Source organism: Hylaeus volcanicus, chromosome 4, assembly GCF_026283585.1.
Source record: "Hylaeus volcanicus isolate JK05 chromosome 4, UHH_iyHylVolc1.0_haploid, whole genome shotgun sequence".
NCBI lineage: Eukaryota > Metazoa > Arthropoda > Insecta > Hymenoptera > Colletidae > Hylaeus > Hylaeus volcanicus.
Window position 1 is genome coordinate 19,434,742 of NC_071979.1, and position 11,983 is coordinate 19,446,724.

The 11,983-nt window shown below is 32.7% G+C and overlaps 2 protein-coding genes and 1 long non-coding RNA gene across 7 annotated transcripts in view; 1 reads left to right on the forward strand and 2 right to left on the reverse strand.

The window, feature by feature from the left end:
* Positions 1 to 1,453: 1,453 nt before the first annotated feature.
* LOC128875992 (serine/threonine-protein phosphatase 4 catalytic subunit) lies at positions 1,454 to 4,708 on the reverse strand. 4 transcript variants are annotated; one of them, XM_054122071.1, is made up of 6 exons: positions 3,689 to 4,708; positions 2,732 to 2,902; positions 2,507 to 2,659; positions 2,149 to 2,400; positions 1,823 to 2,061; positions 1,454 to 1,714 (listed from the first exon to the last, which is right to left on the reverse strand). In XM_054122071.1, exons 1-6 carry the CDS (start codon positions 3,884 to 3,886, stop codon positions 1,585 to 1,587), a joined length of 1,143 nt encoding a protein of 380 aa, XP_053978046.1. In that variant the 5' UTR covers positions 3,887 to 4,708; the 3' UTR covers positions 1,454 to 1,584. The 4 variants fall into 4 exon arrangements, with proteins under 4 accessions (XP_053978046.1, XP_053978047.1, XP_053978048.1 ...); XM_054122072.1 differs by having other exon boundaries at positions 3,591 to 3,729; XM_054122073.1 differs by lacking the exon at positions 3,689 to 4,708 and adding an exon at positions 3,352 to 3,565.
* A 145-nt stretch (positions 4,709 to 4,853) lies between these two features.
* LOC128875995 (aldo-keto reductase family 1 member B1-like) lies at positions 4,854 to 6,912 on the reverse strand. Its single transcript, XM_054122076.1, has 5 exons — positions 6,715 to 6,912; positions 5,618 to 6,097; positions 5,343 to 5,549; positions 5,109 to 5,257; positions 4,854 to 5,017 (listed from the first exon to the last, which is right to left on the reverse strand). The coding sequence occupies exons 1-5, from the start codon at positions 6,787 to 6,789 to the stop codon at positions 4,975 to 4,977; spliced, it is 954 nt and encodes a 317-aa protein (XP_053978051.1). The 5' UTR covers positions 6,790 to 6,912; the 3' UTR covers positions 4,854 to 4,974.
* A 152-nt stretch (positions 6,913 to 7,064) lies between these two features.
* Positions 7,065 to 11,983, forward strand: part of LOC128875997 (uncharacterized) — a 5,729-nt gene continuing 810 nt past the window's right edge. The window contains exons 1-2 of one of the 2 annotated variants that reach the window (XR_008456930.1): positions 7,065 to 7,979; positions 11,386 to 11,451. This is a non-coding gene — a long non-coding RNA (uncharacterized LOC128875997). The remainder of the gene's footprint in view (positions 7,980 to 11,385; positions 11,452 to 11,983) is intronic. The other variant, XR_008456929.1, reaches the window with a different exon arrangement.

The following is an 11,983-nucleotide window of genomic DNA, read 5'->3' on the forward strand; positions in this document are numbered from 1 at the left end:
ATACCGTTGGAGCGGCCGCGGTAGCAAAGGCTACGAGCTAAGCGGCCCCGACTTGTACGCGAACAAGTGACTCAACGTGCATCGAAGGACATTCACGCGGCCGCTTAGCTCGTAGCCTTTGCTACCGCGGCCGCTCCAACGGTATACGCGCGCTCTGATTGGTCAGTGTTTTCCGTTAATATTTCCTCAACGAAGCCTCGTACAACATTTTCGCTAAGGAAAAAGTTGTTTCAAATCACCTCCCGAACCACCCCTTTCAAGGTGTTACAACATTTTTGGGACACCCTGTATAAATGAAAATTGGAAATACTTCTTAGCATGCAATAATATTAATTGTGTGAATAAATTATAACATAGGGATAGGGTTTGAGTAATTTTACAGACAAAACACATTTTTATAACTAGAAAAAACGGTTTTCCTGGTTTTGATGTCAACCGTTGCTATGGGATCATACATTGTTTTCTATAGGTACAGCACTGCGCGCTCAGCTTTTTTTGATGCGCATGCGCGAGTGGGAACCGAATCTGGTAACGCTGGACGTTTCCCTACAATTCCGAACCCTGGTTCAATTATTTGTTGTTGCATTTCTTATAAATGCAGAAAATTTAATACGGTAATTAAATATTTCAGTCATTATATGGGATTATACTTATTATAATTATGCGATTCGAAATCTAAGTATGGGCTAATTAATTTGTTTTTTATGTTGATTAAAATAAACGAATCATTGTCAATTTTTAATGTCAATCTACATATTATTTGAAATTTAAACACATACAAAATTGTAGACAAAGTCTAAAGTATTGCTATATTTAATACAATATTTTAATATTTAATAATGTATATTTTACGTTATTTTCACATTACTGATTGTCATAAGTTTGTTTTAATTTCTCAATAATCAAGTTGTATCGTATTACAAATACATTGTGTTAAATTATGCAACTTAAATGTTAAATTATACTTTTATTGAAAACTATTTAAATTATTTTCTACATAGATCAAGGATAAATTTAATATTTACAACAATGGTAATATGAAATACATCAGTATATTAAATATAACAAATTTACTGATAAACTCTAACTCGAGTTAACTTTATAAAAATTAAATGAGCAGATATTAAAAAGGTGACATTTTTTTCATTTGAATCAAATTTAATATTTGTTCTTGTGTTGTTTAAAATTGTTCTATTATAATAAATTCCTTATTATAATAATGCAAATACAAATGTGAATTTTAATTACACACTAAAAGTAAAATAATGTAATGCATAATAAGAAGTTGAATATCGGTTAAGTTATTACTAATCGAAATATGATAGTAAAAACACATGTATTTATAATATTTATTATATCAAAGTGGTATATTCAGTATCATTAGCAGTCCATTGGTAGCATTAGGTTGAAAACCCACCAACTTTGTCATTTACCTATTATACTCTCAGAATCAAGCTGCTTTCATATTTATTGGACATGTTTACATCCATTTAAATACATATCATGCAATCGTTTAAGGTTTTCTTTTTTTTAAATATTTGGAGATGTTTTGGTTTATACAGTCATTTTTAATGGAAATTTGTTTTATAAAAAGTAATCAGCTTGAGGCTTTTTACTGGGTATTCCTCGACTTTCTTGTGGTGCCGCTTCAAATATTGTGAAATCTCGTTGAAGGTGTTCGTTTAATTCTAATATAGCAGCCACGTTTCCACATCTATAAAAAAAAAAAGAATTTATTACAATCCATACAAAAATTAGAACTTACTTCTAATTGACGCGAAATAGTGAGTAGCTATTTAAACTTAAAATAAAATCCATATACCTGTAGCAATAGTTAGGTGCTGACCAAACAGTTAGAACAGTCTCATTAAAATGCCATTTATATCCTTCCATAACTAATTGATGAGCTCTGCATATCATGTCAATATCATTTGCAGTATTAAACTGTACTACAACGTCGCTACCAAAAAGATAACCAGCTCCACGTGGTGAAACTCCCCAACCCTGAGTATCCTCAGGATCTGACCAAAGTAAATCGCACATTGGTCCATCATGTGGAACCTAAAATAGATTATTTTTAACTTTAGCATTTTACATTGTATCTAGTGTCTCATTATCTTATTTGGTATTTAAATATTTTTTATTTACCTCTTGTTTCCTGTCTATAGTTCTTATTTGATCCAGTGTTTGAATACTTGGAGATAATCCTCCGTGAACACAAAATATTTTTCCATCGATAATAGCAGAGAGAGATAAATAATCAAATATCTCTGTACAGTACCGCCAAACTGTAATACTACCATATTTACGAAGGCATTCATCATAAAAACCATAAACTTGTGTAATTTGCCGGGATTCATGATTTCCTCTTATTAATGTAATCCTGTCAGGATAGCGAACCTGTAATCACAGTTACATTAGCAACTGTAACGATAATTACAGTATTTCTTTTAGATATTAATTTGTTATAATCCTATAAAACTGTTAGATTATTCTTTTTAATTACTTTTAATGCCAGAAGGAGGAGGAATGTTTCTACGCTGTAAAATCCTCTGTCGACAAAATCACCCATGAACAGATAATTTGTTTCTGGAACATCTCCGCCAACTTTAAATAATTCTTTCAAATCATAGAATTGTCCATGGATATCTCCACATACCTGAAAAAAATTATATTTCATATATTATGGTGTTAACAATTCCTTTTTGCATTTCTTTTTAGAAAAACGTACAGTAACTGGAGAATCAACTCTCTGCACATTACTTTCTTCAATTAAAATTTCGCGTGCCTTTGCACAAAGAGCTTTGACTTCTGCTTCTTTGATAATTTCACATTTTTTCAGCTGTTCTATCTGCCGATCCAAGTCACTGGAATCAGCCATCTTATGGACTAATAATATTTGCTGAAAGTTACATGTGTGATTTTAAAATACAGGTTATTGATATATATGTACTTAAATAATTAAATCTTAAACATTAAAAGTAACATTCACTATGTACAAAATACAAATTTATTTATCACTGGTCACATAATACTATACTTTGCATGCAAGATATATTCCTCACAAGTACATCTTTTATTTCATTTGAAAACTATAGAATATTTAGCTAGAAATACATGAATATTTTTTAAACACAAATTTGTTAACCTAATATTTTTCGAGCAAACTCTTATTTAAACAACAGGATATTTGTCATTGATGTAAAAAAAGGTTATCCATCCACTATTCCTAATTGTTCATTAATGCTCAACACTGGTTTGATTGGATCATAACCTAAATCTTCCTACTAATTGTATTTTGAAATACCATGCAAAATTAAATGATGATACAAATATTAGATACTTCCTTACTTATTAGTTTGTAAATCTTTTATTAAAAACTGTTAAAAAAAATGAACAAGGAAAACCAATTGAAGTTTCACTCTTTACTTTGGTGAATATACTAAATTATCCATTATACTAGGAAATAAAATTTTATTAGTAAATTAATTAGAATATGGTTATTTAATGAAACATTCCCAATAATATTCAAATTATAACGATTAGTAAGTAATAAAAACGTTAAAACAAATTCGACCAATGGCACGTACAATACTAATCAGTTAAGAAACTAAACACTTATATCACAACAAAACGTATTAACAATTAACAACACAGTTTTATTTTTCTAATACAAAAGTGTAATTACAATTACTGCTACAAACTCTAACCCATAAGGGTGCGCAGGAGTTAGAGCAAAACTCCGAGTTGATTTCAGCGACAGTTGTGGAAAAAGTAGGAAGCTCCGAGATAAGGATAGATAGGTCCTTGTCACTCTAATGATGCTGTGACAGAGAGGATGATACAACAATTCCAAGAGAGACAAAGACAGAACGATGTCAACCATTTATAATTTTCCAATCAGTTATTAACATTTTTTGAGCCGAGGAAGCGACCTTTCCGTCTGATTTTTTTTATTAAACTGTTCCTTGTAAAATTCGCAGCGCGCGTTGTATTCCTCTTTCTGAAAAAAGATCTACAAAAAATGTCTTGCCTCTAAACGTATTTTTATCATGTTTCAAACGCGAAATTGCAGAATTTTACCAGGAACAGTTTAATACAAAAAATCAGACGGAAAGGTCGCTTCCTGGGCTCAAACAATGTTAATAACTGATTGGAAAATTACAATTGGTTAACATCGTTCTGTCTTTGTCTCTCCTGCAATTGTTGTATCATCCTCTCTGTCACACCATCATCGGAGAGACAAGGATCTATCTATCTATTCTTGTCTGCGAGCTTCCTATTTTTTCCGCAACTGTCGTTGAAGTTAACTCGGAGTTTTGCTCTGACTACTGACTCCTGCACACCCTTCATCCTGAATAATTATATTATATGATTATATACAAATAAACAATCCGTGGAAAAGATGAACGTATCTTATCGAGTAAAGAAATCGTTGACCACAAATACGAGAATTAATAAAAGGTATTTAAATAATTATTCGTACAATTGTTGGCTGAAGTTTACTTGAATAAGAACTTTCTGGAAGATACGATGTCAAAGCGTCGAAGTATTGGTCACTAGTAATGAAGTGGCATTCAATGTATTCAATAAGTAGGCAGAACTGTATTTAAAAAATAGATTACTTGTAGAACCTTCATGTATGAATTTATTTATTACATTTTGTTGAAATGTGAAATATAACCCTATTTTATGATTCAGATTATAATTTTTTAACAAATTGAATCAATGTTATGATTAATTTTGTGCTCTCAGATTTATTAAGAAATAACATACACGTTAAACAATTTGGAAATTGTAATATGCCTATAAAGTAATGTACACACAAATATGTATATATATATATATATATATGTATATTAAAGTGCAATTTATTTTATATGAATTTCACATAAAAAATGAACATATAAACAACATAAATTTTACAATAATACCAATTTGTACATACTGATCCTTAACTTGATCATTTATTATTTAGAAAGGTATGTTGAAGGGGTAGTGGGGGCTTGATTCCGTGCTGAAAGGAAAATGAAAATGTTTATTTTAAAATCAATTAATATGATTAATATTGCAATGAGGAAAGAATACTAAATTAAAAATATATTTACCCTGTCATTGGGCAAATTCTACCATTGCAATCGAAGGTATCGATATACGCGATATCTTCTGGGGTAAGTTTGAAATCAAAGACTTCGCTGTTTTGAGCAATTCGTGATTTTGTAACAGATTTTGGTATTACTATGTGTCCACGATCCAGCTGAAGCAGATTTTTAAAAAATTTGTTACACTTGAACAATTTTACATACAAATACAAGTAATAATTATAAAATATTTTCGTATACCTGATATCTGATAACAACTTGAGCAGGTGTTTTGTTGTATTTTTTTGCTAGTTCACCTAATTTTTTATCATCCAACAATTTTGGATCATCTGGCTTAGCCCAAGGTCTGTCAGGAGAACCAAGGGGACTGTATGCCGTAATGAGAATACCCTTTTGTTTACAGAATTCTGAGAGCTTCTTCTGATTTAAGTATGGGTGACATTCAATCTGTAAAAACACAAACATTGTAGACATGTATCTATTACATGTTAATGCAGCTAGAAATTGATACATACTTGGTTTGTAACTGGCTTAATGGTACAATTTTTAAGCAATCTTTCTAGTTGTTCAGAATTAAAATTGCTAACACCTATATTCTTTGTAAGTCCCTTGGATACCAAACTCTCCATAGCTTTCCACGTGTCTACATAATCTACATTGTTCAGAGCTATACTGCCATCAGCATTTGTAGGGAAGAGAGTATCACCATCTTTGTAAGAAAATGGCCAATGAATAAGGTAAAGATCCAAATACTCAAGACCTAGGTCAGCCAGAGTCTTTTTAATAGCAGGTTCAACCAATTCTGGTTTATGATAAGTATTCCACAGTTTGCTTGTAATGAAAAGGTCCTGCCTCTTCACAACACCTTCAGAAATTTTTGCCTTAATTGCAGCACCGACTTCCTTTTCATTTCCATAAACATGAGCACAATCAATGTGGCGATATCCAATGTCTATCGCGTCCTTGACAGCCTGAGTAACTTCACCAGGTTTCGACTAAAACATAATGTTAAGTGTGAAGTACAACACATAGAAAATCCCACATGAGATATATTAAAACACAATGTTACACAATATTGATACATTCATTTTTTCTAGTATGTTCTTAAATAATACATCTATATCAGCTTTGTGATAAACAGCTTATCTCTTGTTCCACATACAATACCATTGAATCAATGTTACCAATACAAGTTCATTTCTAATTGCATAATACTGTACAACTATGCAACAATGTAATCAAATACAAAGAAAAATCATTAAAAAGCTATTATGAATTCATAAAATTTATGTTGGGAACTTCTATATCATAATTTATAAATATTTTCAATGCTTTCCGTTCGTATATTTCAAATTTTAATATATCGAATGTATACAAGAATTGTCGAGACGAATTAAAGAAAAAAAAGAATACCGTGACTCTAAGATGACCTTGTCAGAAGAGTGAATGCAAAGCGCGTTTATATCTGAGATACGATATCAGCGCTCGTTAATAGACTCGAGAATATTATAGATAGACAAATATAATAATTTTAAATGATAGAATGCGTAGCACAAGGTAGTTAACAATGATTTTCTACTTTCGTTTAAGTACATTAAATTTAATTACTCACTTTCCATGTTCCCAAACCAAAAGCCGGCACCTCGTTGCCGTTATAAAATTTCATCATTGGTACATTCAAAACCATTTTGAAACTTTGTATAATTTTATTGCTTGAATCACAGATATGTCTTAACGGGATCTTGACACTTTTTGAGATTCCACGAGTCGCCGATCGCTACGTCTGAATTCACAATGCCGGTAAGTTCAACTAGCGAGCTCCTTTTATAAATGTCCTATATCTAACACTTTACCTTGCCCCTCCTGCCTGTTTTCAGACATGTACCTATCTCGAAGAATAAGACCTTGTTTTGTTGCAATTTCGTGAATTATATGGACATAATAATGAAACCTCCTTTATTCAAATTATCAGATATTTATAATATAGATTTAAATACTTTTAATCGAAATTGAGTAATGGTTACTATGTGAGTACTTTCGTAAGAATTCACAATTGTACTTGTGATATTTCAGAGCTAAATGTGTCTGCTGATTTATTAGACAGGAACGATTACTGAGATTATTTATGATAACTGATTACACAATAATCGCAATCTTGAGTTACTTTTTGTATTCCATAATCAAAATTTTAATATCTTTTATTTTCAAAATAGGTTTGGTGAAAGAAGATTAAATTTGCATTAAAAAAAAACATTAAGCTTGTCATTTAACATATCATTGTTTAGATATACCATTACGTTAATGTCCTGATACCGGAAAAAACAGTGAAAGGTTATGCTAATGCCATAAACGTTCGATTTTATTTCGAAAATTCAAAAGTGTTATTGGAAATTGAGATAGAGGTTGTAAAAATAAATCAATAATTACTTGAACAACTGATGATATCTTATTCTTAATTGAACACATTAATAGAGGGGTTTAAGCAATAGAAAGTTGACGAAAATCATAAGATACAAATATTAGAAAAATTGACACGAGTAATGGGACCCATTGTCCCCATATAAGCGTACTGCCCTGACTTAGATGTTCTTACTGCGCATACTCCAGAGCACACACATGCACACACATTGCTCGATAGACAGGAATTTCTTTGGCGTGATGCCGGTTGTAGGCCTCTGCGTGATCGCGGCTAAATTCGCTAATAAGAAACGAGCCCTATGGAAAATTCCAGAGTCCGTGTCCGTTAGGAGCAGGCAAGGGAGAGTTGTGAATCCCTTGATCGTCAACAATGAATGAATGAATTACTGAGAATAACGATATCCCCGCCACGAGATGCTAACCGATTCTAACCGTATTTCGCGCCATCGAATATCGTGAGTATGTATGTATTGTTAAAATAGCGTAAAAAAAATTCCACAGAATAGTCTATACTGAAATTATTGCAATATTTAATGTGCTTTTGTCGTGCGATATCTAATCAGACGATAATATTGTCGTCTCTTACGGTTCTGGCATTTGAACTGACGAAATTAGATGAACCTATAAGATATTATATCGTCGTATATTATCATGTACGAATAAATCAAACTACAGGTAAATAAGAATTCGCACAAATTTGTCTGTGCATGCAAAACAATGTATATATTTGAAGACATGTTTCTTTTTTCGGTTGTTAATACATTCCATTTGGAATCGATACACAGTTATCGATCGATATTCTATTCGTTTCATTCGAATCGATCGAACGTTTTATTATGTATTAATAAATAAAGCAATTGAACGATTCTAAAACGTATAGACTATTATATAAAAAGCTAGGCTCGTTTATAAAGATAGCGTGGAGAAAATGAATAGTGCCATGTGTTCAAACAGTTCGATAATAGTAGTCATTACATAGAGTGCTTTTAAACGGGATCAAGCACGAAGAACTTATTGATAAAAGAGTCTTTGATATCGTTCAGAAATGGGCATAATTTTATGTGTATAGTAGATTACGTAAAAAAAATCAACGCATGGCGATTTATTTGCGATATTTATCAAAGTAACAGATAATCCAATATGAGTAACGGATAGAAAATTGTTTACTTTTCATACGTTATACAATTTTTTCTTCCAGAAACGAGTTTTGCCAATCTTTCGTATCACACGAGATTCTGTACTAGATTGTGTACTGTTGCGATAAAACTAAAAACTTAAAAGGGAATATCATCTATCCTATATAAACTCGATTCACGCGATTTGCGATTAAATTACAATTATCACATGAATAAAAATCGTTCCTACGAGTATCACAGTTTTGAAAACAGTTCCAGCTGGATTCAACCACCTAGCATCGCAATAAATGTTTTACAACCACATCGACACGATGGTCGATACAAAATTCACTCGCGATGTGGAATTCTTTCATATCTGTATATGTTTTTCTTTTATAGATTATTTTTTTAGCGGGAGGATTATTTAGAAATTGATATGTTAGGTTTAGGAACAGCAGCTCAGCCGGTACCTAGCCCACCTCGCGCAGATTATTTTCTTCAAATACGAATAAATAAAGTAAATATCAAGTAAACGTAATCGTATTCGTAAACCTATATCACATCGTGAAATCTATTTGTATTATATTTATTTGTATTATACAGGGTGTCCCAAAAATGTTGTAACACCTTAAAAGAGGTGGTTCGGAAGGTGATTTGAAACAACTTTTTCCTTAGCGAAAATGTCGTAGGAGGATTCGTTAAGGAGATATTAACAGAAAACTCCGACCAATCAGAGTGCGCGTATACCGTTGGAGCGGCCGTGGTAGCGAAGGCTACGCGCTAAGCGGCCGCGCTCATACGCTACCGCGAGCGCTCCAACGGCATCCTCGCGCTCTGATTGGTCAGTGTTTTCCGTTAATAACTCCTCAACGAAGCTTCGGACAACATTTTCGCTAAGGAAAAAGTTGTTTCAAATCACCTCCCGAACCACCCCTTTCAAGGTGTTACAACATTTTTGGGACACCCTGTATTTATTCTTTTCGGATTTAGGTGCCACTGCCGATTTCGTGGACTACTTTTGTGGCGCTTATCGTATCGGCGAATACGAAACAATAATGTAAAAAAAACGCATAAGCAACCGTAATAGAGAAAAGACGGGGCGAACATACTTTAGACGCGTTGTTTCTTGATTTGATAAGTCGTTCGATTGTTCAAGGCATTCGTCCTTGGATACGTTATTATTGTACATCGTAAAAACTGTCTTTGGATTAATCGGAGATTTGAATAGAACGTCGATTTTCCTTTTGTAACACGACCAGCCGCCTAACTTATTGTCATCGACGTAAAAGCAGGATGTCACTTTGCAGAAGATAAGAAATTTGACGATGGCCTTCACTTTCCTCTTAAGTATAACTGTATTCGGACCGTATATCGGCAAATGGACACTGGTGGATATTCTGTCGCGAATTTCTTCCTTCTTCAGGGTGTCCTCTATGAATTCTGTAATCATCCGGCAGAGAAACATTGTTTTGAAAAGTAAAAGATTCTCCAAGTCGTTCTTCAGTATCTCCAGCTCTTTCTCGTTGAAGACTGTTGCGAACTCGCCCAAACAGCGTCGATAGTCGATTTTCAAAATTATACACCTGATTATGGCGAGGATCAAGTTGAGCGCCTTGCCCTGAATCGACGTACTTCCTCTAAAATTTATCGATATTACCTCAAGAATGATTTCGCGAGAGCTTTCCATGTTTGACGATACGACAATTTTTCGAGAACTGTGATACAATTGTTTAGCCTTACTAGTTCGGTTAATCGATCGTCGATATCGGTATTTAGAGGATCACGGACGATTACTGTTAGTTTTGATCAAGTTCACCAATGTCATGGCCTATTGTGCAATGGCTCTTAGAATACTTTCTGTTTACGTTTAGTCGATGAAACCGCGTTGTGTTATGCCACAAGAGGTCTCCGTTAATACATACAAGGTGTCTCTTCAAATATATTCGATTCTATAGATGATTGAGGCAGATATTAAAATATACAGTGGGTGTAGAATGTACTCGTACACCGATCAATTACCCAACAAACTTTTGTGTGAAATTGTAGTTTCTTAACTTCTTTTTTTATAATCAATGATATTTTATATATTCTCAGAAGTCTCTAAAATCGATATAGTCCAAACAACATTTACTAATTAATATAATTTGTGAAATTAACAAAAAAAATGCGAAAAGTGGATAAAAGTATAGAAGCAATCAGTATTTGTACGATTCTTATGACGAACCATTTGCAGTAGAGTTTGTAACGTAAACACATTAGTTTATTGCTCCGTACGAATTAGAAAACATCAAATTTCCAGGAGAGTACTTTTAAAAATGGCTCTAATAGAGAAATGGAAAAAGATCCCATTTCGAATAACTAATAATTTAGTTAATTTAATGTTTAGAAGGGTTACAATAATTATAAAATCGAAAGGAAATCCCACGAAGGAAGTATTATATACTTATAAATTAATGTAAATTTCTTTTTTCTTTAATGAAGTTTTAAAAAAGCTATTTATGTAAGTTGCGAAATTAGCAAGAAAGAAACAATTAATCGATAGAAATGTTGAAGCAATAAGTATTCGCACAACTGTTTAATTTTTAAAACTAATCAAGCGATTATGTAGAATTAAAAATGATGGTATTCTGGTAATTTGTCGAGCTGTTAGATTTACGATGCAAATTTGTTATATCGTCGCGTTTACTGTCCGAAGTCCGCATAAATACTTGGTCGATCGTTGTTGAATCATCATTCTTCCACGTTTCCAGAATACCAGAATGGAGATACCTAGGTCATTTAACGCTACAGTAATTCGTGGAGTTTATCCTTGGAAGGTATGATTTATGATGTACTCAATCGCTTGCTGGAGCGAGCGTTCAGTACATGTATTTAAAGTACGTGACGCTATAAGAGCTGATAGCGAACGTTCTGAAAACGTAATACCGTTTTCTGTATTTCTGTCGCTTAAACGCGATACGCAGGAAATTTGCGTTCTGATTTGCATGTGACTTATCGCATTAACGAAAGTAAGTAATTGTATTTTAATCGTATGCAGCAGACGACTTAAAAGTTTGAACGAAGTATTCTGTGTAAAAAATAACTCGATTAACCCTACATGCTATCTTCGTAGCTGTAGGCCAAAGGGTTAAGATTATACAACTACCCAAAGGTACACACAGCTGGTCAAATATTTCAGAACAAACTCGTAATTAATAGCAACTAAAACGTTAATATCTGTAAACGTCGCTAAAAAAAATACAATACAATCGCTATAATAGGTGAGATTAAGATTTTTTGAGACTTTAGACCTTATGATTTAAGAACAAACTCGTAATTAATAGTAAACAAGACCTTAATATCTGTAAA